Genomic DNA, 26,150 nt, shown 5'->3' with positions numbered 1-26,150 from the left:
TAACACCATACAAATACAACTTGTCTAGCAGTTGATTGTGGGGAACGCAATCGAAAGCTTTACTTAAATCGGCTAGAGTCAGTGCAACTGTATTTCCCTCTTCAAAGGCATCGACTATTTTAGTGACAAGCTTAAGAACTGCAGTAGTGGTGGTTCTACCACTCCTAAATCCATATTGAGAGTCGCTAAACAGACAGTTTGATTCAAAGTGCTTAACAAGTTGATTCTTTAATATGGTTTCATAAACTTTTGCGAACATAGGCACTATAGAGATAGGCCGGTAACTTCCCATATCTTCAGGGTTACCCTTCTTGAAGATAGGTACGGTTTTAGAGACTTTCAATGCATCGGGAAAAACCCCATGGGTCAGTCACCAATTCACATACAGCACGACCTACCACCCTGACATGCCTAAATAAGAACTACATGTAATTAGTCCACCATCTATATCTCCATAATGTTACGAAATACGAAAACAGAGAACATTAAGTTATTTGACTACAGAATCACTTGAAATGTTATCCATCCTATCTTGTTTATTGTAATGTTAAGTATGTTTTTACGGTGATATCTTGAGAAAATATTCATCAGCGGTAAAAATAATGGTATATTTGGATTCAGGAGGTAAAAAACTATATAGTAAGATATTAAAATTTAAAATTCGTTTGGAGGCACCTATACGGAATAAATACCATTATTTTAATAAGAAAACATGTAAGTGTATAAACATAAAAAGCTAGATTGATGTATCAAACCAAACTACTTTTATTCAGTTGTACTATTCATATAGTCTATGATTGTACTCTATAATACTCCTACTCCATGGCACATGGCTCTTGATCGCTTGATACCGCGCCTGGGCCGCGCCATTTCTTCGTTTATGTTATGTTACGCTAACCCGCTAAGTCGCTAACTGTTGTTGTTGTTATTATTCTGAACCTGTTGAACGAACACTTCTGAGTTCTGACCAGTCCAAAATTCTATCGCGTTTTAAAGATTTTAATAAAATAGTGAGTAACTTAATGAGTATTAAACTTAGTCTCATCTAAAAATGTAAGAAAAACTAACGAGTCATGTATTTGGGCCTAGGCTATTTGTACCACTAGGCTTAGTGTCAGCATCTCGGCTTAGGCCTAGGCTTCCTGTAAAACCTTCCATATTCTCACTATCCGTGCAGTTTATTGTAGCCAACATATTTAAACAACTCTTAGGAATTGTAGCCTTTCCGTAAGTTAATTGTAGTTTGTTAGGCTTAGCCTTAGTTTAACATGGTCTAGGTCCTCATAGCCTTAGGCATGATTAGGTCCTCCTAATAGGCATAGGCCCAACACCAAGATGGCCAAACTATGATGGTATTAATATGTTAGTTAACGCATAGGCCAACCATCATGAGATATTAGACACAACAGTTCAAAAAGGGCACTGGTTTCAAAGCTTGACACAATCGAGTTACAAGGCTAACTAGGCCTATCATATTGTGCCTAGGCTAGTTTGGGTCTTCTACATGAATTTGTAGTTTAACGAGGCATACTAGACCTATCTCCCTAATAACTTAGTCTGTAGCTTGTTAACATGTTTTGTGAGTACGGTAACTTATGACTCACTTTTGGCCAATGGCATTATAGGATAGGTTTCTGTGTGTCTAACTTGCTTTTGGCCAATAACGTGGAATTTTCGTGTCTGACTCGCGATTAGCCAATTAAGTTTTAGTTTTGCGAGTCCAGTGGCAGGTTTCTCAAGTTGAAAACTAAGTGATTTGAGTTCATTCTTATCTTGAGTGTACTCAACTCATTATTTTGACTCTTCACATCTTGATTACTAATAGGCTCTAGCCAGTAGGCTAGATGTTTTCATTACTTCTGATTAAACTTAGGCCTAGGGTATTTATTCCGTATAGGTGCCTCCAAAAAAATTTTTAATTTTGATATCTTACTTACTTTATACTTAGTTTTTTACCTCCTGAATCCAAATATAGGTACCCAATTATTTTTCACCGCTGATAAATATTTCTCAAGATATCGCCGTAGAAACATTACAATAAACAAGATAGGATGTATAACATTTCAAGTGATTCTGTAGTCAAATAACTTAATGTTCTCTAGCATATAATAGGAATTTCGTCACATTATGGAGATATAGATGCTTGCATTTTGGAATAGTAATTTGAAGTGTTTTTTCTGGATTTTAATTTTACAAAACACAGAGGATACGCGTCCGGTAACCAGACGTGGATTAGGCGTCCGGTAGTGACGTCACCGGGTTGTGGGGTCCCGGAACGCCATTACCACAACGATACGATGTTCGCCCAGCGTTGTTCGTGGTGTAGTAAATAGAGTGCTCGGCTGATATCCAAGAGGTCCCTGGTTCGAAACCCAACGGTTTCTTTAACTTTTTGTCACAGATTTTGCTTTGAATGTAATTTCTTCTTAACTGTAGGCCTACATCTTTTGTTAGAATTTTTGGCATTTATAATTTTATATTATGAAGAGAATTTAACCTTCATTTGATTTTTTTCATTATCAGCAAGTTTGGTTGGTTAGGTTAGGTTATGACAGTAACTGCCGGACGCCTAATCCACGTCCTGTTACCGGACGCGTATCCTCTGCGTCACAGAAAACATACTACTATAACCCAGAATGCCAACCGCATGGTAAAAAGCATTAAGTGTTTTGAGAGAGATTTGCCTGTCAATCGTAGGCAGCGCCACCAGCGTTGCCTACGATTGACAGGCAAAGCTCTCTCAAAACACTTAATGCTTTTTACCACGCGGTTGGCATTCTGGGTTATAGTAATATGTTTTCTGTGTCTGTGTTAACAAAAACAGTCTGCAGGCGACATAAACTAACAACATGATACATTATAACCTAAACTTTAACTTACCTAATCTAACCTACCTTCAAAGGACTTAATGCAGTCACCAATTCACATAAAGCACGACCTATCACCCTGACATGCGCCTTTTCTGACATCAAAAGGAGTTTGCTTACACATTGTAGAGGTTTGGTTAGGTTAGGTTATGTTAGAATAGCACCATTTTATTATGAAATTTCTAAACGGCGAAATACCAAATCAATAAATCATTAATAAGGATAAAATACTGGCAACAATAATACATTATTAACTTATTTGTCTTAGAAAGTGAAAAGTGTTACTTAATCAGGTGATTTTCATATTGCAGAATCAGAGTTGGCTAGCCTAATTAAGGTTGTCACTTCCATTTGCTTGACTATGATTGAAAACAATCAGCTGTTGGTTTACTTATCCCATAGTTCATTCCACTTGTAAATGTCATTCATCCTACCTTGTTTATTGTAATGTTGTATATTATACGGCAATATCTTGAGAAATATTCATCAGCTGTGAAAAATAATGGTATATTTGGATTCAGGAGGTAAAAAAACTATAAAATATCAAAATTCAAAATTCGTTTGGAGGCACCTATACGGAATAATTATCAGGCCTAGAGTTGGCGGTGTTATCAATTACTGTAGATCAAGTCCATTGGTAGTTAAAATAATGGTAGGCCTAGGCCTACTCTTGAACCCGGGACCTCAAGGACCAAAGTCCAGTGCTCTATCACTAGACCTAGGCAAACTTCAGCTAAGCCTATTAACCTAAAATAACAGAAAACCTACAATTCCTACTTAAAAGAGTTTACTGAATATGTTGGCCACAATAAAACATAATCTGCACTCATAGAGAGAAAGTAAGGGTGATAGTGGAAGCCTGTGTCGATGTCGACACTAAGTTATGCCTAGGCTAAAAATAAATGCATGAAATATTTAGTTTTCTTTATTTGGGCTACCATTCTACTAAGCAAATTTTCCCTTGAGGGAATAGGTCCTAACTACCCAAGAACTAAACCGAGGACCAACCTTTTGGTTTTGGTGTTCCTAGGGGCCAAAAACACCATCCATTCATATTTATCTATGCCATAAGTTAAATTTATGGCTTCACTGTACTTTATGTCCTACACACATTCAAATGAAAATATCGATCGATATATCGATTGCTCGATATATTGTTTTGTTAGTTAGGTAAGGTTAACCTAACCTAACTAACCAAATGATATAACGAATGAAACAATTGAATAATTGATATTATCATTCGGTTGTTTGTAGGACGTAAAGAAAAGTGCAGCAAAATTTAATCTTCAAAAATATGTAAGTAAGCTAACACAATAGGCCTAATTCAACTAGGCCTGGATATCATCCAATTTATATGAAATTCCAAACACGAGTTTGCAAAACAGCATTATCAAACTATAGGCTAGGAGCGGGATTTTTGGGGCAAAGGTAACTTAAGCATAAACTTTTTTGCACACATTTTTTATCAAAACATTATGTAGATCTTAAAAAAGGAGCATATAAAGTAAGTTTACCCTAGCTTATTTTGAACAGTTGCTTTAGCTTATGCTTTTTTGCTTTTTATGCTAGCATGTTTGTTTTTTTTTCATTATTTTAATTTAGTTAAAGTTGTGCAGGTTTTATTAATGCTTATGACTAAGCCTATTACATTGCTTGTATTGAATGGCCAAATAAGTGATTTGATAAGGGTATACACAAATGGTTATGTACCGTAGTAGTGAATGAAAAAAAAACTGACTGTGTTTTCTGGTTTCAGGTGAGAAAAACTGAGACGGGATTCCATATTATTCTTACATACAGAGAATTAAGTAAACTTTTGTCCTTGTACATGTAAGTTAGTTTGTTTTTGTACACCGGTAGCTTATTTTTTCCTATTTATCTTTTTCATACTATCTTAGCCTATACTTGGTATGCCTTTGTGTAGTGCTAACAGGCTGCTTTTTACTTTACAAAAGAAGGCGGTGAGGTTAATTTGTAGTGTGAATAGAAGAACACATTGTAAGCCCCTTTTCGTGAGTCTTAACATTCTCTCATTTCCATCCTTGTATGTTTTGGCAAGTTTGTTGTATGTAAAAGAAAACATTTCTCACTTTGAAAAGATATCTGATGTTCACAACTATTGTACTAGATCTAAAGATAATCTGTCTACACTAAGGCATAAGTATACAGCCACTCAAAATAGTTTTGAGTACCAAGGTGTTAAAATGTACAATTTCTTGCCTGCATCCATCAAAAACCTGTGTGTTTCAAAATTTAAACATGTTTTAAAAACTACTCTAACCCAGGCTTGCCTGTATAAACATGAAGAGTACTTTGGTTTAGAGTTTTAGTTTTAGTTGCCATCTTGATTGTTTTCTTTTTCTTTTGACGATTGTCATGAACTTTGTACTCAGTTTTAACGACAATAAAGCATTTCATTTCATTTCATTTCATTTCATTTCATTTCATTTCATTAGTGTGTTTGTACGTAGGTTGCATGTTAGTAAGCTGGGTACTGGTAAATTATGGTTTAGCAAATTTATCTGTTTCATACTAACGTAACATATTAACATTTTTTACTGAAAAACACACTCCTGTTAACCTACCCTGTAGCCTGTAGTTAACCTAAGTAGGCCTACTCTTAAATCTAATGTTTTTAAAAGCGAATAAATTACACGTTTATAGAAATGTTTTAGTGCCAATGGGTCAAATGGAAATTTACTGAGTCAGAAGCAGGATATTTAAAGCTTTGTCTAGGCCTAGTAATTTTAATTGTTAAGTTAGTGGACTATTTAAAGTTTGTAACTTAAACAAGAACAATTGGTTCTTGCGGGGACTGTGTCTAAAGTTAGTTACAAAATGGATTATTAAATGTGATTATTATTTTGATTTTATATAATCCTACTAAAGAGTGTTGTACTCAGAAAACATCTTTGGTGTACGTAGGCTAATCAAAATCACTGACCTAGTAGGTACAGTAATACTCCTCATATCCGGCCTCTGTTTTAACTGTCCTTGGTTTATCTATCCACTTCTCGAAAGGCAAAACCAAAATATATAGGCCTACCCTTGTAGCACTATTCTCCGCGACTGGAGCTTTGTCACGGTTTATCTGTTTGTTTACATTTTACTGTCACCATTCAGTTGAGCTAGTATTTAAGCTTACCAACCTCTAAACAGATGTTTGATTATTTTCAGTGTGCTTCGTTTTAAGTACCTACAGTAATTGTTTTGTTTTTCAAGTAATGTTTATTATGTTGCAGTGTCTATTATGTAGGCCTGCAGCATTGTACAATGTGTCGTGAAAATGATTGTATGGAAACAAAAACGTAACGTGGTGATTGAACAAAAATGTTCTTTCTATTTTTTAATTTTCATTAAAAAAACAATCTCTATAGTAGTTTACGCAACGATTGCGTAAAGATAGTGTTAACGACACGAGTAGAAAATTTAAGGTACAACCCTTGGCGAGTGCCTTAAAAACTTCTACGAGTGTCGTTAACATTATTTACGCGAGTTGCGTATACTACTTTACCTACGACATTGTTTTAATTACTGAAAATCACTGCTCATAACTTCTAAAAGGGGTTATGTTTTCGTTTATAACCTCTTATTGTATCAAACACTAATTGCACCAATCAACAATTAAATTGGCCTGAACAGCTGATTAGTTGAATTTCGAATCATTACAATTTTACTTCTCCTCTCCCAATCCTTGAACCTCATTGGTCTGTTACCCGTGTTGTTATGAGTAAAACTATGCTGTTATGAAAGTAAACAATGATGTTATGAGATACTTTTCAATTCTAATAACTGTAATGAAACGGCTACTTTAATAAACGGTCGTAGGTAAAAGAGTTTTACAACATTATTTGAACTACCTACATTCAGTACTTACATATTATTATTATTCGGTATCAATTATTCATTTTATAATAGGTGGGATATTCCGGCCTAATCATTATCCAGCTCAGTCCTATAGTGGCTGGATAAGAGGGGTTCTACTGTATCTCTCGGTTCTGTATTCTCAGTCATAAAACTCATTATAACTCATCATAAAACTCATGGTGTTGGCACCATTGCAAAGCACAAACCTTATTTATTATACACTATAGTAAACTAATAATGTAAGAATTTTGTGAAAGATAACTCATGAATACCTCTGTGGCAGCAAACCTGCAGACCTAGCAAATTTACTTTAGCCTAACAATAAAAAATAGGTTTTTGCCATTTTTATCGTCAAAACTTAACATTTTAAATTTCTTTATAATCCATTTTGTAGCTTAAAAAGCTTAAAAACAAATAGGCTAGATAATTTATTATACAGTGTTGTTTTGAGTAGGCCGAATAGTAACAAATAAAATTCCAAAAACTTATTATTATTTTTATTAATAAGCTCATTTAGTTTATTGATTTATTTATTTAGTTTACTTGTTTATGCATATAATTTGTCAAATTTGGACAAAACTATTCATTTTATATTGGTAATAAGCCATTAAAATTTCACTAAAACACTTTCTTACCTTCCCTGTTGCAGACTTAAAACTATAATTGAAGTTCTTCTTCAAAATTTACCCTAAATAGGCTACATTTGAATTATGATAAACGCCAGCAGAGCATTGGACGGTGGCTGGAAGATAAAAACACCTTACCTTCAACTCTAAAACATTCCAATATGTCAAATAACGTTAGGCGTACTTCTTTTTCACATATATGCATAGAGGGTGACAGCCACGCTCGCCACATTGCCGGACTAATGAAAACATTTATGGTACACACCACTAAAGTGGTAGGAATGTGTAAGCCCGGGGCGAAGTTACTAGATGTAACATCTGGATCAGCACCACCTCCTGGAAGCTGCTGCATCCTCATAGCTGGCACTAATGATGTAGCGGCAAGAGAACAGGACAACATATTTAGGTATATGGAGCAGCAACTAGCTAGTCGTCTCAAGACCGCAACCACAGTTATTGTGGCCACGCTCCCCCACCGTCATGACCTTTCCAAAAATCACTCTGTGAACAAGCAAACGAAGAAGGTCAACATATTTCTAGAAGAACTATGTGAACAGTGTTCAAGAGTAACACTGTTCGACTTCAATAAAATAAGAAGAAGTTATTTCACCCGGCATGGAATGCACCTTTCCATGTCGGGGAAGACTTTCCTCGCAAGACTGCTGGTTGATGCAGTAATAAAAGCAGACAGTGCTGTTCCTGTATTAAAGTGAGTATCAGCATCAGAGTAATCTTATTTACAACCGTTGATATTACAAATAGTTTCAAATTGCAGTTGCATAAAAATAATAATTTTGTTGGATTAAAATTTGGAGTCAGCTGTGGGTAAGATTTTCATAGTAAAATTCTTTGAGGGAGTAAAACAGGTGGTTCAGGAGCCATGCTTTCAGTGCCGATCGCAGCAAGTTCCCTTTCTTGGTACGTGCATCCCTTGAAGCAGTGAATTGTGGAGTTTTCTGTTGATGTTTGGATGGTTTAGTTTCAGACAGATTTGGGTGGTGAGCTGGCAGGATGTACAGTTTACCATTTCTAAGGTTTGTGATGGTGAATACCCTTGTTCCTTTGCAGATCCTTTCTATCCATGTGTCTCTAGGGTATACAGAGAGACTGTTTACATTATTTTCCTTGCTCTGAAAGCATTTCTGCAACCATCCAGGTGGCCAGCCAGGATCCTGATACGTTTCTTTTGTAATGTCAGAATTCTTTTGAGGCTGACTTTCGTTGTACTGCCTCTATACAGAAAGGCCATATTGTACTTGGAATTCACAATGAGGAATAGGCTTTTTGCTGTTTCTAGGTTACTAGGAGATTTTATTTGTTTTATGACGGTAGTATTTAGTTTTTTACACAGGATGTCTATGTGTGCGGTCCAGGTGATGTTTTCATCCATAGTGATGCCTAAAAACTTGACTTGTGTCTCCGTTTTCACTTCTGGGATGATGCAAACTTTGGACGCCCTTCTTCCAAGTACTATCTAGCTGGTTTTGCTTGTGTTTAAAACTAGGTTGTTTCTGTTGCAATGTTGGTATGCCTTATTGAGGCCAATCTAAGATAATACCGCCAGGTCGTTTGTCCATTTAGTAGGAGTTGTGTCACCACCATACATAAGAGCTTATTAGAATTCTCCCATATAGTCAGGCAGGTAATTTACAAACAAGATGAAGGGTAGGGGTCCTAAGACCGATCCTTTAGGCATGCCTTTATGAACTAGGAGGGACGTTGATTGTATTTTTTCTGTGATTCCTTCCAGGTGATAACAGTAACAACATGAAAAGTTATATGTGATTGCTCACATAATCGTGATGTTTAGGTGGGTGAACAACACACTTAGGCTGCTTTAGGGTTCAATACAGGCTCTCTTTAGCCTTCTTGCTCTATATGTAGAATAAGTTTGGATACTAGGTACTAAGTTTGGTAGGTTAGGTTAGGTTAGCCTAAAGTGCGTTCTTACCGAACATTTATAATTTTAAAAGCAGGGAGCAGGAGCGTCTGCAGCGAGGGTTGCCAACTTGGCCAACCTACCTACGCGCACGTTGGAGTCGGTTAAATGTTATTTGTTTCATGTGAACTAGAGAGTTACACTTTGGTAAAACTGTGTCCCCCACTCCGTTCGCTTGTACAATTTGTCAAAATTTACACACTGGAGCGGGTATTTGTTTATATTATAGCGATGCCGCTCCTCGTGCATGAACACAGCCTAAGTAGTCCTGTTGTGATTTATGGGGTAAAAAATGAATAGGCCAAGGTTGATGAAAAATTACTTCAAATCCATTGTTTTTAGGGACATATTAATTGGGTTTCAGTTGAAGTGGTCCATGAGCTCACCCACCTGGGTGAAACCAACATCACGGTCAGCCATTGACAACATGAAGGCCCTATTTCCTACCTGCCGAATACCACTGCAATTTCACACTGCGACATTCGGCATTTATTCAATACTCAGGATTTGCTTCTTCACTTCTTCAACAAAACTCACTAACATTCACACGTAAACCGGAAATTTGCTTTGAACTTAGTTTCATCATCTAATGTCTGGTTATTAGCTCATTGAATACACTTTCCTCTCCCAAGGAGTAAATTTATTTCTTGTTTTTTGGTGTAAGGAGCATTTACTTTTCGATGAGGAATTCAGTCTGCCATCTCCATTGCCATATAAGCTCTTCGCACTCAGTTCGCTCTTATTGTAGATAATGTTCCACTCCACCTCTCATGATCTATCAGATGTAGCAGAGACATCTGTCCAAAAAAGTAATCCTGCTCCGCAGAGAAATAGAATAAGAAGATTGGGCTATACATATAAAATAGATTGCCTTGAGGAAATTCATTCAACTCTTGTCTCGATTTCCGTCTAGATGCATGCTGCCCTTAAAAGAATTTAAGATACTATAAGCTGGAATCACGGACCAGGATCACCCGTGGTTTCAAGGGAAAGACTAAAAGTCTACTAGGATCAGTAGAAAAAACTTACTTACAGTATAGAATTTTGGAACTTTTACAATTCATAGTATAACAAACACCGATTAAGGACAGCAAAAATCTATGAAGTAACCAAAATACTGGACACATACTTTCAAAATAGGCTAGGTCGATAATAAATTAAAAAAAAAAACTCATTTCAAAAGCCACAACCAATTCAACTGTAGGTGGGTAGAAATATTTTTCGGGAGCCTGTAGAGATGGCGAATGGGCTAAATGACTTGTCTGCAAAAACTGGTGAAACTGGCCTTATATCCCTACCTCAAATTGCTGCTGAGCAGATAAAACATGGTGTAATCCATGTATCAAACTGACATTCGACTAAAGCAGAGGTGCAGGTGACATGATATTCAGAGACAGCACCGTACTGAATGTATACCGACTTGTAGCCATGATAAAATTTTCCATGATACAGTCGTTGAGGTCAGGGTTTCCAAATTTCTGGAAATGCTCATAGATAAAGAGCTAACTTAGTTGGAACACATTGATAATGTTCGTAAGAAGATGTCATCAGTAATTTATTCGCTGAGACACCTCTAAAACACTCTCCCCCCGTGCTATTGCTAAAGGCATATACCAGTGTAATACATCTGTTATACGGGGTGTATATAAAGTCCCGCACGGTCTTAATTTTCCAAACGATAACAGATTTGGTAAATCAAAACGGCACCAAAAATCTACTTTTTGAAGGAACTGTCAGTTTTCTATTGTATCATGGGGACGTCCCGCAAGGAGTCAGAAGGAAATCTCATATAGGAGCATATAGGTTGATATGTACATTGAATTAAAGGGCGTTATTAGCAGAAAACAATGCTGCAAATTTGAACTCAGACAACCGAGTCAAAAAATGGTAGTCGTTCAAAGATATCTTGAATCGGCCATTTTTAATCTTTGAATGGCTGGTAATTTTTGTAATTTTTTTGCTGGTAATTTGATGAGCATATCAACCTATGCTTACGTTTGCGATTTTCTTCTGATTCCTAGCGGCATTGACTATATAACCACAACTTGTGGTTATATAGTCAATGCTAGCGGCTACCCCCCTGAGGGAGTACATTGATTTGCAATTTCAAATTATACATTATCTCTCGTTCATGTTGATCCTGTTCTTGTGTTTGTCTTGGTCAGAGTCTACTTGTTACTATTGACAAGTATGTACTATTTATTAGTATTGTTATTATGTCGTGTTTATTATGTATCGTATGCATCTTGTATCTCATTTCAGTTGCATGTCTTTGCTTGTTAACCACCTGTACTTTTTCTTGCAATGCTAGCTTCTTTCTTTTTTTTTTGGTTTGTTAAGAGTCCGATTTTTACTCACATTGTGTGGCACTATTTATTGATATTATTGCTATGTCTTGCTATTATGATTTGTATGCATCTTGTTTCTCTTTCAGTATTATTATTATGCCTTTTGCACGTTGCATGTTACCTGTATATCCTCGTGCATATCTTCTTGTAACGCTAGCTTTTTTTGTTCAGAGTCCACCTGTTACTTATTTGTGTACGTTCTATTTAGTATTACTATTCTTATGCATCTTGTGTTCACCTATTGTTTGTTTTGTTGTATTGTGTTTTGTTGTTTGTTTGTCTATTGTTGTATTGTTGTTGTATTATTTGGTATTTATTATTGCTTGTTATCTCCCATATGTAATGGTATGGTACAATGGCTTCTGCCGTGAATAAACAAATTGAATTGAATTGAAGTGTTCTACTCAGTAAACGAGTTAATGGACCACACATAGTAAGGAACATGTGGGCTTGGGAGGGTTTCATATCTTAACTTGTATCATAACCATGTTTCTTTCATTCTTTTTTATTAATTTTACTATTAAACTATAGTATTATCTAATGTAGGCAATGTGTTTATTTTGTATACAATGTCAATAGATTATTATTACCAAACCTTTTTTTAATAGGGAATAAATCTGACAAGGTTAAAGAAAATATTTGAGTGAAAATCAAATTGGGGGAAATGAAATTCGCTAACTGTAGTCTACAGGTTTGTGGCGGCAGGAAATTATATCTACTACAATTATTTTACTGTAGGAAAGTATGAAAAATGTTTTATCAATGAATACAAACCCTTTAAGAAACGCAATGCCTTTGTAAAAAATTCAGTCTGGAAATATTTGAATTTTCGATAGTTCCTGCCGCGGCTGCTAGGTAGACTAACTATCGCGAGCGCGCGGCCAATTCAGCTGACTGAGTGAGACAAAGAATTGGCTTAGAGAGAGATAGAAATAGAGTAGAGTGGCGGTCGCGCGAAGCTTATTTCGGCAGCGGAATTCCAGTCTGACTATTCTCCATAAGTAGCTTCCTAAGGGCTTCTAAAGGGTTTGTATTTATTGGTTTTATCTAGGCTAGAATTAAGTTTAAAAACACATGTTTGTTAAACTTATCAAATAAAGGTTTTCAGCAAAACCATGGCAGAGAAAGACGATGCGAGTGGCAGTTCTGTTGCGATGGCATCAACAAGTTCTCTGATACAAGTTATCAGGTTGGTAGTGTGAATTTATATTTCTTAGTAAATTTATGGTCCTACTTATATCACCTGCTACTTTTTTGTGTGCAAAAGTCAATAATTTGTAGGTTTGATTTGACCTTGAAGTCTACATTGATGCTTGAATGAATTTAATAATGGTAAATGATTGACCTTTTGCAATAAGCAATTTATCACTGTCAAAGTAGAGAGTTTTGCTACTGTTTTATAAAAAAATAAACATAAAATTATTTGGGTAATTTTATTTCAGAACTTTGTCGGAACAGTTCCCAAACAAATTTCCGACCCCCTCTCACAATGAAACCGTCGAAATTGGAGATAATATCATTGGTCAAGGGACCTTTGGAAAAGTTTTCATTGGGATACTATCAACCTCCGAGGAGAAGGCAGATGTAACGTACCTCGCTGTGAAAAAAATTGATCTCGATCTGCTAAATGAAAAACAATATAATTTATTGAAGGTGAGTATTTAACTTAGCCTTGGGTAGTATATAACTATATATATATAATCCCTAACTATATATCCCTGGAGCAGGTTACTTTTGTAGTTTATTTCTAAATTTTTTAGACACTAAACTACCAGAGATAATGGAATCAGCTTTGGCACAACTTAGACGTCAATGAATTAAAGAGTATTTTTCTGGAATAGCTTTAAGCCTCTATCTATTTTTATACCTTTTACATTTTAACGAAAACGATACTTGAATTAATAGTTTGTGTTAAGCTAAGGTATTCTTTAGGTGATTTAAAATTACAAATTTGGCTACCAACACACATTCTTCCTGATAGTCAAGTTTTCCTAGGAGTTTTTAGAAATTTATTTTTTACTTTATAAACGACTTGCTAGTGCTACCTCAGCAATGCTTAACAGTGACATACAGTAATTATTTTTAACATGACATAACTTTGACCTTACTTGCATTAAACAGCTATTTGTGTTGTGTTTGCCGTGCAGCCTGCTTCAATTTGTCTTGATTTTAAGTATGGGGGTCTAGCGTTTATTGAACTGTTTCTTTCTCTTTTTAGCCTAAATGTTAATGTTATGTGTTGAAGTGTGTTTATTGATGAAAACGTCTGACTATCAATTTAATGTTTTTGACATTAAGTCTTATGACCGAAAACTAGTTATCTATAATCATAAGATTAGTTACATAAGCCTGAAGACAAACAAGGTGACCTATCATACGAGATCTTGGGTTTCAATTTGTATTGCAAACATTCAGTATCACCTGAAAAATTATGTTTATAGGTTTGTCATTTAACATTCATTTGATCTTTAAATGGGGTGAGTCGGCAGCGCCACGGAATTCAAGCCCAGGGCAGCAATGTCATTGGTTCGGATCCAGTCCCTGCCACTCTTTATATCAGTAACGTTCACCATTCTACTGTACCGTCTCACCCTTTGCTTTGCTGGATACGTTCCTTGCACGGGCCTCTGTGGCCCATGTGGTGGCCACCAACCTTTATTAAAAACAAGCCTGCATATAATGTGTTGATGTTTGTACATTTCTAGAAAGAAACTCTCAACATGCGTGATGTGAGGCATCCCAAACTGGTGTCGTTGCTGCATTGTTTTGTCAGTGACATGTGTTGTCTCATGGTGACTCCTTTGATGAACTACATGAGTTGTGACCATATTATTGCAACTAACTACCCCAATGGACTATCAGAGGGCGCCATAGGCATGATATTGAAACACCTACTACAAGGCTTGAGCTACCTGCATTCAAAAAACTACATCCACAGGTGGGTAACCTGCAAGTTTCTCATGTGTTCACACTGTTATGTTTTTATGTAATGCGTACTGTACCTCTCTTTGCTTCATGTGAGTAATTATTAGTCACTATTAGCAATCAATTTGAAAATGGTTGTTCTTGGTGCTCAAGCACTTGATCTTTTTTAGCTGTTAGTATTTTAACCTAGTCAAAATCAAATCAAATCAATTTATTGTTGTAGACATTTCACAATGCTTTAACAATCGTCATAAAATACATAATGCTGTTATTAATACAGTAAATGAATACTTACATGTAATCAGTCAATATAATAAGTTCTAGTATTAAAAATATATATATATACATATATAAATACAGACACAATTAAATAGAAATATTTTGACATGTAAAAAAATCCTCCACTGTATATGGGCATTTTTGTATTAAATATGTTTTCAATTTTGATTTGAAAGTTTTCAAGGACAACTCCCGAGACTCCACTGATAAATTATGAAACAATTTAGCTGCCATGTATTGAATGTTTGTTTGACTCTTTGAGTATTTACAAAGCACTGTTTGTAAGTTGTTTTTAAATCTGGTTTCATAATTATGTTTATTTGCATTTTCTGAGAACATTTCTAAATTATTTTTTAAATACAACAGAACTTGAAGAATATATATTGCAGGCAAAGTTAAAATTTTGAAATGTTTAAATATAGGTTTACAGTGAGTTCTAGAGCGTACACCACTTACAAGCCTTATCACTCTTTTTTGCAATTTAAATAACTTTTTGGTATATGATTGGAACCCCCACACCAATATTCTGTAGCTCAATAAACTATGTATCTGTGCATAATACACTGTTATCAAAACATCTTGTGTTACACAACCTTTTAATCTTCTTAAGCAGTATAGACATTTTGGTTGAGGTTATGTCAATGTGATCCTTCCAATCTAGTTTTGTACTTAGATTACTTCCAAGAAATTTTAAAGGTTTTACCTCATTTAATAGGGGCTGCCTATTTGAGAAACAAATTTCTAAATCTTGCAATTTATTTAGATTTAGGCATAATCTATTTGCATTACACCATTGATGAATCAGATCCGTAGCATTTTGCAGGATGTGATTCATTTGATCTCTAGATTCAGAACAAATATTCAAGCCTAGATCATCAGCATAAAGAAAACAATTAATGTTTTCACCTATCAAATTGTATGGCAGATCATTGATATAGATATTAAATAGCAGTGGCCCTAAAGACGATCCCTGAGGAACACCAATGTCTATATTTTTTCCAAGAGATAACTCATTTTTTGAAATTAACAAATTGTTTTCTATTTTTTAAATACAAATTGATAAGTTTAATTGAATTGTCTTGAAAACCATAAAATTTTAATTTGTGTATTAATATGTTGTGATTAACAGTATCAAATGCTTTTGTCAAAAGAGCGAAAGCAAACTAATCTTTGTTCTCTATATTTTTAACCACATCTATAACTAAACTAACAACAGCATTATTTGTGCTCTTCCCAGAGCAAAACCCAAACTGCCTATCAGTAAACATGTTATTACTTTCAAAGTATTCATACACCTGGTTATAGATTAGTAATTCAAACAACTTTGATATGGTTGGTACAATTGATATTGGTCTGAAGCTTTCATAACTATCATTATTTTTCTTGGGAACTGGAACCACTTCAATTTTTTTAAGTACTGTTGGGTATACACCCTTTTCTATCATCCTATTAAATATTTTGGTCAATACTTCACAAATACTAAAAGAAGTGTGTTTAAGAATAATTGAATTCAATCCATAGATATCCAAACATTTACTTGTACGTAAGTTATTAATAGTTTTAAAAACTTCTTCAACCGACACGTAAATCTAAACTCAAAAATATGCTGTCTCATATCTACTTTTCCAAGAAAAAAAGTGAAATCAGGTTCATGATGATCCGTATGTTTTTTGCAATTTTCTTGACACTTGATATAAAAAACGTATTGAATCTCTCAGCTGTAAGTTCTGAAATTCCTGAGGACATTCTCGAATGGTTGGATAGTTTTTTTAACAAGCGACCACACAGCCTTTGTTTTATTTTTACTTTTGGATATTAAACTATTGTTGAATTCAAGTCAGGGATCAGAATCACATACGATATGACCACTGACCAGTGTTTTATGTTGTTTACGGCATCATGGTTATCGCTATACTATCCTTACACTACTAATAGTTAATTTGCATGATATTGTTTTTAATTTACAGAGGAATAAAGGCGAGCCACATTTTAGTCAACATAGAAGGCCACGTGAAGCTCTGTGGCTTCAGACACATGATTAAACTTCCTCCTGGGCAGAAGGAAATAACAGACCCAAATGCTCTAGTTGACATGAGCAAACATCTCAACTGGCTTGCTCCTGAGATGTTACAACAGGTTAGTAGAGATGTTTTTAACCAAGTCTTTTAAGGTTTGAATCCGACAATCAGTCCATTGAAATTTATGTTTGTTTAAAAATTGTTGTTTTAAATTGATTTAAATGTGTAAAAGAATAAATCAATCTCAGTTTAAAGTTTCCAGAAAGCTTCAAAATTTTCAATTATACAGTGGAACCTCGCTAATCCGACCTCCGATGGTCCGACTCCTCGCTTGGTCCGACCGTGCCGCCGACACAATATGCTTCCGCTTACATAACCTCATTGTCCAAGACTATTCATTTACCTCAATTACTTGACAATTTTTTAAATTTGTTTTTAGTCTAATATATTGAAATTAATAGTATATTTAACTATTTCTGCTCATTATTTATATGCAGTAGACTCCCACATTATTATTTTTGTAAAACCACAATTCATTTGAAAAAAATAAAATGGAATCAAAACAAAGAAATGTCAAAAAACTTCAAGGTCAAGCTATCCGTTTGCACTGACATCCGTCTGTTCCTTAGGCCTACACATGACACTTCTAGTAGTAAGTTGTCAATTCTTTGTGATCGTATTTTAGTGTGAGTAGCTTGGCAGTTGTATTGGGGTGGTGTGTCTGTGTCGAGACAGGTATTGATAGGTCTTGAGCCTGACATCCGGGTAGCCACTAACTGCTGTCAGGAAAACAAGTCAAGATGACTCTTTTGTAAGTATTTTTTTTGTGCAAGGGAATATGTGCAAATTCAGGTGACAGTTGTGTTTGATGATTAGAAATGTTTTGAGTAAATCGCTTAATTTTCCAATTGCCTATTTCTTGTAAAAACATAAATACTCTTTCAAATATTTCTTATTATACAAATGGATAGTATTTCCCTTCCCCCTTATTTTTGAATATGACAATTCAATAAGGCTAACTGAATGTTAGAAGTTAGTACGGTTATTAAAATCCTTATGTTGTAACTGTATTTGCAATTTGATTTCTAGAACAGAGAAGGGTTCGGTTTGAAATCAGATGTCTACAGTATTGGCATGACCGTACTAGAGCTGGGAAACGGCGTAGTGCCCCATTCAGATGTATCCCCCCCGGGGATTTTGGTGAGAGTGTTAAATGAACCACCGCCAAGGTTGTGGGATAGGAATTTCCTGCCCTCTAGTGAGACAAAAATGACTCCAGAAACTCAAAAACAAGGTAATGTAATTCTATTTCTGCAATGCTTTGTTCTAAAATGATTCACCAAATAACACTCATACTGAACAAGAACCAGTGTTTCCCAATCATTGTAAATTAGGAGTTTCCTCCTGAAAACTCAATTAATCGTTCAGTTGTATTGTTATTATAAAGGGTGTTCAAAAAGGGTAGGGACATAATTCACGTAGTTATTCCTTGGGTAAAAATAAAGAGAAAATCAGGAACAACATTTTTTTTCAAAATCCCTTTGTTAACCAGGTATCCACTAATTTAATTTGTACATGTACATTTTTATTATTGGATTGTTCCAACCGCATTGTTAAGGTAGAAGCGACCCATGTAAGAAAAGATATTATCTTTGTACAATTCTAAATTTTAAAATGGCGATCATTTAAAATTTTAAAACTAAAATTACTGATGGCTGATTCTATGAAAGAATGTTAAGTACACTTTTATTTAGCATATACAATTCCCTATTCACGCACACCAAGTTTAAAAAGATTGAATAAGAAATAACTGAAATAGCCTTTCAAGACCTGACTAGCCCATTCAACTTCATTTTACGACCAAAATCGAGATACTTTAGTTATTCTTTATTCAATTTTTTAATAAAAATTTTCTAATTTGAACTATATAATTTTTTTCTCACAAAGAGAGACTTGGTATTTAGTTCAATAGCATAGCCTTTAGAATCCAATAAAAAATGGCTGATTTGGATTGTTTCAGTAAAAAAATCATAAACATATGGCTCTTCAACTTAAATAGATAAAAGCAATAATGTCAAAAAATGTAGTATAACTCATTTTTTAACCATTTCTTGCTTTTATTCCCTTACTTTTTTCAATTCCCTACATAAACATTTTAAATTTATGTAGCTGTTTATGTATTTATGTATTTGTACGGTTGTATGGTAATTGTGTATTTTGAGTGGTAATTATATCTACAATAGTCGATGTTTTACAGCTATTTACGTAAAACACTGTCTCATCACTACTGTCGTTGTCCGATAGGCCTACGCCGCAAAATTCGCTGTCACTTTCACTGTCATTTTCGCACAAAAGTCTGTCAATCTTACTCGAGAATATGCGATCGAAGTAGTTTGTATGGCCCCCCATTTATAAAACAAAGAATAAATCTGTTACTAAGTTATAATGACTTATCATCACTGAAAGTAGGAACACAAACGTCTGACCATCTTGAACGTAAAGAATCACATTACATCTGTTGCACCATATTGGCAACCGTACAAATGTAAATAATATCCCTTGTCAATGTCTAATATTACAGAGAGAATAAAAAAATATTCTATTGTAAAACTGTAGATTTATAAGAAATAAAACACAACAGCTGTTTGAATACTTTTTGTTACTTGTTTTCTACTTACTACTTTTAGTTTATTCTTAACCCTCCAACTGTCAGCGCGACTATAATAGTCGCGGTAGGTGGTTTCTGTAGTGGCGTCACAAAACTGCCAGACATGGTACATGGTTATTAAAAAAAAAATTATAACAAGTGATATTTTTTGTCTACAAAGTGTGACGCTCGCGTCACAGCGAAGACGCGTCACGGTAAATCAGCTGATCGCTGGAGAACTTGGGGGGGGGGGGATATGAAGCGCGGGGAGGGCGTCGGAGTTGTGCGGCGGATAGCAGAGCGAGCGGACGGACTTCGATGGTCAAGAGTGGAATCGCCGAATTGATAAGTTAACCTAAGAATAAGATGTTTAAGAATATGTTCTAACTTTCAGTAAAGGGGGGATTAAGGGGTTTAGGGAACTATAATTTTATTTCAGCTTAATATGTAAATTATACCTTGAGCACACTCGTACCCTTAAGGTACGAGTGGAAGTTTTCAGTGTTCTTTTCCTTATTATATTTAATTAGAAGCATTAGAAATTATTAGATCATCAAAATGGCTGTGATATGGATGTGGTTTGGCTCAGTAATTAATTTTAGATCTTTATGATTCAACTCAGAATGTCGCTAGAAACACTAGATTGATTATATTGAGCCTTAACGATCCTTATGAGTCCAGTACCGTTACTATAAAACTATAGTAACACGCTTCAAAAGAAACAAGTGGTACCAATGCAATAAGAAAGAATTTTCCTTTATAATGGCGCAAAAATCATTTTGATATAATTACATATGATCTCACAACAACAAAAACAAATCAAACAACTTTTACGTGTCTGTGAAGTTGCAGAGCGACTTCAATAGTCGCAGTCGTAAAACAGGTTTTATTCACTAAAATATATAACTATCCATAAGATAAATTCTCTCATTCGAAAGTCCATGAAATTCTGTGCATGTGGTATTCAATTGTTTTAGATTGCACCACTGGTGCTGAAGTTACCAGCTGTTACTTTTTGTGAATTTTTGTCTGAGTAACTAACCTGAATCTCTGTTGACCAACAACTATCAAGTCGAGTTTTGTTGTGATTTTACTTTATCAGTTTACATCATGATTAGGTTAGGCCTATAAGTTGTAAATTTGTAAATGTTTAGTTTGGATATTATGTATTGTGCCTTGACTGAAATGTGACATTACTTTTAGAAACTTTGAGACACCTTTTTTTGTCGGTTTTTGTGAACTTAACTGACTGTTTGCAGTTTGTTTATTCAAACGAGTCCGCGAACCAGCATTATAGCACCACAGGATTAGGGTTTTACTGAGGGTAATTATGTGGTAAAAATTGTTTTCCCATTTTTGAAGTGTTCCTTAAAGTGTTTTTGGTTTCAGAGAAAATTAAAAAAAAATGTTAATTTAAACTTTCCATGTATTATTATGGAGAATATGTAACCTGTTGTAGTTTGCTGGCTATGGATATATTTTGATAAAATTTTGCCAATTTATTTATTTTTTAATAACAAATGATTATTTGAATTTTAAACACACTTTATTACTCTCCCTGTAGTATCAAAGCTAAGTACTCGTTATACCTAATGTTATTAAAAAGGGGTATCAATCTTATATGCATCAATTAATATTTAATAATATTAATACAATTAATATTAAAGTGAAAATCCAATCAGATCAAGCAAATGGAAATTCACTTAGTCAACAGGTTTGCTGCGGTGGGGGTATAATTTATAGTATTTATATACAAACATTGTGTTGCGTTCATGAAATATTTATTTGAACAAAATGTTTCAGTCGTGGAAAGAGACATACCCTACCGAAGGAAACAATACTCGAGGGATATCGTCTACTTTGTGAGCCAATGTGTGATGTCATATCCAGGCCTCAGGGCTGGACTCCAAGATATTATGAGAATGAAATTCATTACATCCTACGCCAAACAAGTTGACTACACCTTGGTCAAACACTTGAGTAAGCTAGGACCACCGGCTTTATACCATTCGTACGAAACAGGTATTTTAAAGTTGTTTGAACACATTATCATTAATTATCTTTAGAAATCATTGTTCAGATTTGGTAACCTGCGATACTACAATTATTTATTTATTAAGTTATGATTACATTGGTAATAATATTCCCTGGAATCTGATAAATTTTAATATAATTGTCGTGAAATTCCTTGGGAATCAAAAGAAACAAATTATGTACTTGAAATGTCCCATTCAAGCTAAGTATGCTCTGGATTGGGACGGCACAGACAGACGGTACCAGAGACAGATGATGTGGACGTTCTGCACTGTTTTAGTACAATATACACACTGTATCTGTTGCTACGGTAAAAATTTACTCTTTACTAAAGCCTAGACGCCTATCAATTATTCAGTATAGTTCACCAGTAGCCTGAAGCCGGGTTTACACGATGCCAGTTGGCGAGACAATTGTCAGGAGACAACTGACTGGCTTGAAATTACTGGCTTCGTAAAAACACTTCAGGCCAATTGGCCCGCCAATTGCCCCGAAATTCAGTTGTCTCCGGGAGTAAACTGAGGACAATAAGCTGGGCCCAGTGAGGCCCCCACCCCTCGAAAACCCAGTTGTCGTGACAATTGGCGCCGTGTAAACGGTGTAGAGGCCAATAGCGCTGTCTTGTCTTTTGGCAGTAGTACCCTGGTTCACTGTAAAATGCCTGGGCAAGTGTTGGCCACGTGTGAACAGGTTCTCGTTCAACTTGCCTGGCCTACGACAATTCCGCAACCACGTGATGACAATTGGCCAAGACAATTGGCTTGCCTACTGGCATCGTGTAAGGTGTCAAACAGTTGAATTCTGTAGCAGAACGCGTTTTGTATCAACTACGATACATCTTCAGCTCTGTAGCACAGGTTAAAACAGCTCACATTAAAAGTGTTTGTCATACATTAAAATAAAACAATGAATACGAATACAAACAAGAATACGGACACACATTATTTAAAAGTTTACTACTATTGACAAATCGGCCGAATCACACGAAATATTTCAGCAAGAACAACATTACGGTAACGCACAAAGGTTGTAGGCCTAGGGTCATTCTTCCTTCTTCACACGACTACGTCATCTGTCAGCTGTTATCAGTGCCCTCTGCCTCCAGTTTACTGTATAGAGGATATGTAACTTTGTCGGTAAAATCTTCTTTGATATTTAATAATCTGTTACTGCCTATTGTTGTTACGTTCTTGAATTTACTTTGTTACTACTATTGTAACACTTTTTATTTTATGTAGACGACACTTAAACGAATATAAATTAAAGATTGACTGATGGTAAACAACAGTTTATATTTAATGCAGTATAGCTTTGTTCTTAAATAAAGTCCTTTTACGCCACACTACACTATTTTGACGAACTTCCCATGCAAGGATTTAGTCCAGAAAACAGCTGTTTGCCACCAGCCTAATCAAATGGAGTTTCATTGCGTACTACTGTACTGTAATGGGTTTTACCGGACACCAATCAGCTGATTATACTGTATTTAGGTGGCAATGAGTAGTTATAACAAAAACATAACCTCTCTTAGAGGTTATGACTAGTGATTTTTAGTCCTTTATTTGGTGGTAATATACAAGGATATGAACGGATTTAGTAGTATGGCGTAAACTATCATACGTCACTCTTCCAAAATGAGATTACCAGACTCGTATGGTAATCCCCCCGTATCCACTTATTTTCAGGACTAGTAACGTAATATACTATTACCATAAATTGGGAATAGTAAAGCTAGAAATAAAACCTTAGTGGACCCAAAGTTGTATTTTCAAACTAATTTTATTGATGAAACAAGTTGATTTTGTGATTTATTTATAAAATTGTGCGTAAGTTTTCATACAGAGTGAGCAAAGTCAAAGGTGGACAAATTTTGTTGTTTTGCAATCCCATTGAAGTGAACAAAATTACACTTTGTATTACGACTGTAGAGATAAACAAGTTCTAGGTCTCCCTAGTATTACTTCCGTTCCTTATTTAGTGGATTTCATTACTAAGACAATTTTGTTTTTAGCTTACCAGAGGGCCAGTGAAGAAAATGATTCGCCAGAGTGGGACTTCTCTGTGTAAGATGAAGCCAATCACCTCACAACGTCTCGGTGCTAAGTTCAGACCCACTGTGATTATAAAGTGATTTGTCAGTATTTATTTCTGTGTTGTGTGTTTCATGGGAGAAACTATGCTCCAGTTTTTAATAACTGACAACTTTGTGTTACCTATCTTATAGATAATTTATTTATGAATACGTTAATTGTTTGAGTACGAAGTTTGAAGTGGATAGTTGGTGGAAGAGAAACCTCCACTTAGTGTTACTTCGCCCTGCCATGCTGTTGCCGAGTTCTCATTAGCCTTACCATTGGTGAAGCTGGCGGGGCTCAACAGACTTGATTATCAAAGCTAAATAGTTCCTCATCGCTTCGCGAATTTATTTTGTTATTTATTTAGATATTTATGTTACTTATTAATTTAAGTAGTTTCACTAAGGGTCTAAATAGGCCCATTAAGAACAAAATTTTATTGAACAAAAGTTTGTAAAAAGAACAGTAATTAGTTGGGACACAAAACAAAACAATACAACAATTTAGGACAGGGAAATTTCTGTTAACTTATTAGTGTGTAAACTTAGCGAAATAAAAATTTTGAATGCACTAAGGTTTATAACTTTATAATAGACTTTATAAAAACTTACTAAAACTTAATCTGTGATGGTAAAACATCTATACTTATTATAGAATATTTTTTTGATCAGGTGAGCTTAAATTTTCTACCTAGTTTAAGTTATGTGATTGGAACATCCATTTTCAATTAACATCAAATATCAAGTACAAAAGTTTAAATCGTGTAGTTTTATAATTCAACCCCATTATTGTAATTGTAAAGTATTTTACCATAAAAAAATTCTTGTTAATCTGTGTCCAACTAGAAATGTTACATTCTTGACACAATATAAATTTAAATTTCTTCAACTTGTCCATCACAGAAATATGCTCAATTGTAAACAACATTCTGTAAAATTAAATATTGTAACCCGTCATGTGTTAACATTGTTAATAGTTAAATAAAAATAGTAAAAAAAAGGCTTGACCAAGTTGTTATTATATTGTAAATTTGCAAGTGCCTTAACACATGTTCACCACCAATTCAAACAAAATTTGTATTTAATAGTTATGTTGTTATTTATTTAACTTGTATTTTTTGTTAACATTCCTACAATGTTGTATCAAATAATCTTATGAATTCAGGTACATTTTTCTTAACAGTTAACAATCAACTGTACCAATTATAAATTAATTTAAGTAGACCTACTGTTGCCAAATTAGTATTTTATCTTTGTCATGTTTCATTTTCGTTTAAGTTATTGTAGGCCTAAGCCAAACTTAAATTAATTATTTCATCATGTGGAACAAACGACAAATGTTTCACAAATAGTTAATGTGGTTTTGTATATTTTCAATGTTAAAGCTCTTTAGTTGTTTTTATGCCAATATGACTGGGAACGTTTCACAAACTCCAAATTTCACCATCTCCAATAGTAAAATCTAGCAGTAAAACCAATAGTAATTTACTATTAGTTTTAGTAGTAAATAAACAGAGTGATTTAAGTCCAATATTATCATTTTTAAATAACCATCGTTTAACAAACTCCAAAAGTACAGTCCCAGCCAGAAGTTTCTACAGGGGTTGCCACCGTTCCCCGTGGTTAGATTTGTTTATCAATACTTCATGCTTCACAATGCATCACCCACAATGTCGTTTCATGGCGTGTGGCCAACAACGCAAGAACGTGCAATGCATGCAATCTGACCATGGCAACCCTTACTGCACCTTCTTCTCAGGACTTTACTTTTGAAGTTGGTGAAATTTGGAGTTGGTGAACTTCACCCTTGACTGTACAACCCTCGGTGGATACTGGTATTCTCTTAATCTGTCATTGTACTCATTTTACTCAATTTATAAGACTGATTGTCCATTAATAAAAGTTGTTTTTATTGTGAAAGTTCTATTTCCTACCTAAAGACCATTGACTATATAACACTACTTATACTATATACTATATACCAGCTACCAAAATACAAAGGAGATTTAGAATTTGGAAAAAAAATAAAATACATCCTCAAGCTGGTAAGGCATACAAAATATGACTAAAAAACTTAAAAATTTAAAAGAACCTTAACTTCTAAGTTAGGTTAAACCACTAAACATTAAGTTATCTGTTTTTGAAAAACCAGAACACTGGGGTAAAATATATAAGAAATGCTCTCTACCATTTAATTTAACCATTTTCATAAGAATGACAAATAGTAAATATAAATGAAACTATTCTTTCAAAAGTCTATTCAATTCAAACATCTTTATTCATTTTTATGTACATTGTACAATAAATAGTGTCAAAATAATTCAACAGGATAAAAACAGCAAAATATGAGGAATGGTTATAAAAACAACAAATACATATTAGAAATCTAGTAAGATAATTTCAAGTGACTGAGGGAGGTAGAAAAATCTTCAAAAGAATAAATTGCCAAATTTATTAAAAACTTTCAATACTTTTTTTAGTTGCTTGGATCTATTTCTTTTTAAATATTATTTGGAATAAATTTAA

General features: G+C 34.6%; 1 protein-coding gene across 1 annotated transcript; it reads left to right on the top strand.

Moving 5' to 3' along the window:
* Positions 1-975: 975 nt before the first annotated feature.
* LOC128998726 (STE20-related kinase adapter protein alpha-like) lies at positions 976-25,597 on the top strand. The gene is made up of 9 exons (XM_054425046.1): positions 976-1,010; positions 4,624-4,697; positions 12,756-12,836; positions 13,090-13,300; positions 14,353-14,585; positions 16,819-16,987; positions 17,959-18,163; positions 21,320-21,538; positions 23,562-25,597. Exons 3-9 carry the CDS (start codon positions 12,763-12,765, stop codon positions 23,615-23,617), a joined length of 1,167 nt encoding a protein of 388 aa, XP_054281021.1. The 5' UTR covers positions 976-1,010; positions 4,624-4,697; positions 12,756-12,762; the 3' UTR covers positions 23,618-25,597.
* Positions 25,598-26,150: the final 553 nt, after the last annotated feature.

The sequence above is a fragment of the Macrosteles quadrilineatus genome, unplaced genomic scaffold (assembly GCF_028750875.1).
Source record: "Macrosteles quadrilineatus isolate MER2022 unplaced genomic scaffold, UCM_ALF_1.0 Scaffold_7__1_contigs__length_78375512, whole genome shotgun sequence".
Classification (NCBI taxonomy): domain Eukaryota; kingdom Metazoa; phylum Arthropoda; class Insecta; order Hemiptera; family Cicadellidae; genus Macrosteles; species Macrosteles quadrilineatus.
Note: the sequence above shows the minus strand (reverse complement) of the source record. Positions and strands in the feature narration are given on the sequence as shown.

Bases quoted from the DNA above. Each gene is read 5' to 3' on its own strand.
- LOC128998726 (XM_054425046.1), top strand. From the start codon at position 12,763: ATGGCAGAGAAAGACGATGCGAGTGGCAGTTCTGTTGCGATGGCATCA. The intron at 12,837-13,089 runs GTTGGTAGTGTG...ATTTTATTTCAG, and splicing joins TCTCTGATACAAGTTATCAG to AACTTTGTCGGAACAGTTCC. The intron at 18,164-21,319 runs GTAATGTAATTC...AAAATGTTTCAG, and splicing joins TCCAGAAACTCAAAAACAAG to TCGTGGAAAGAGACATACCC.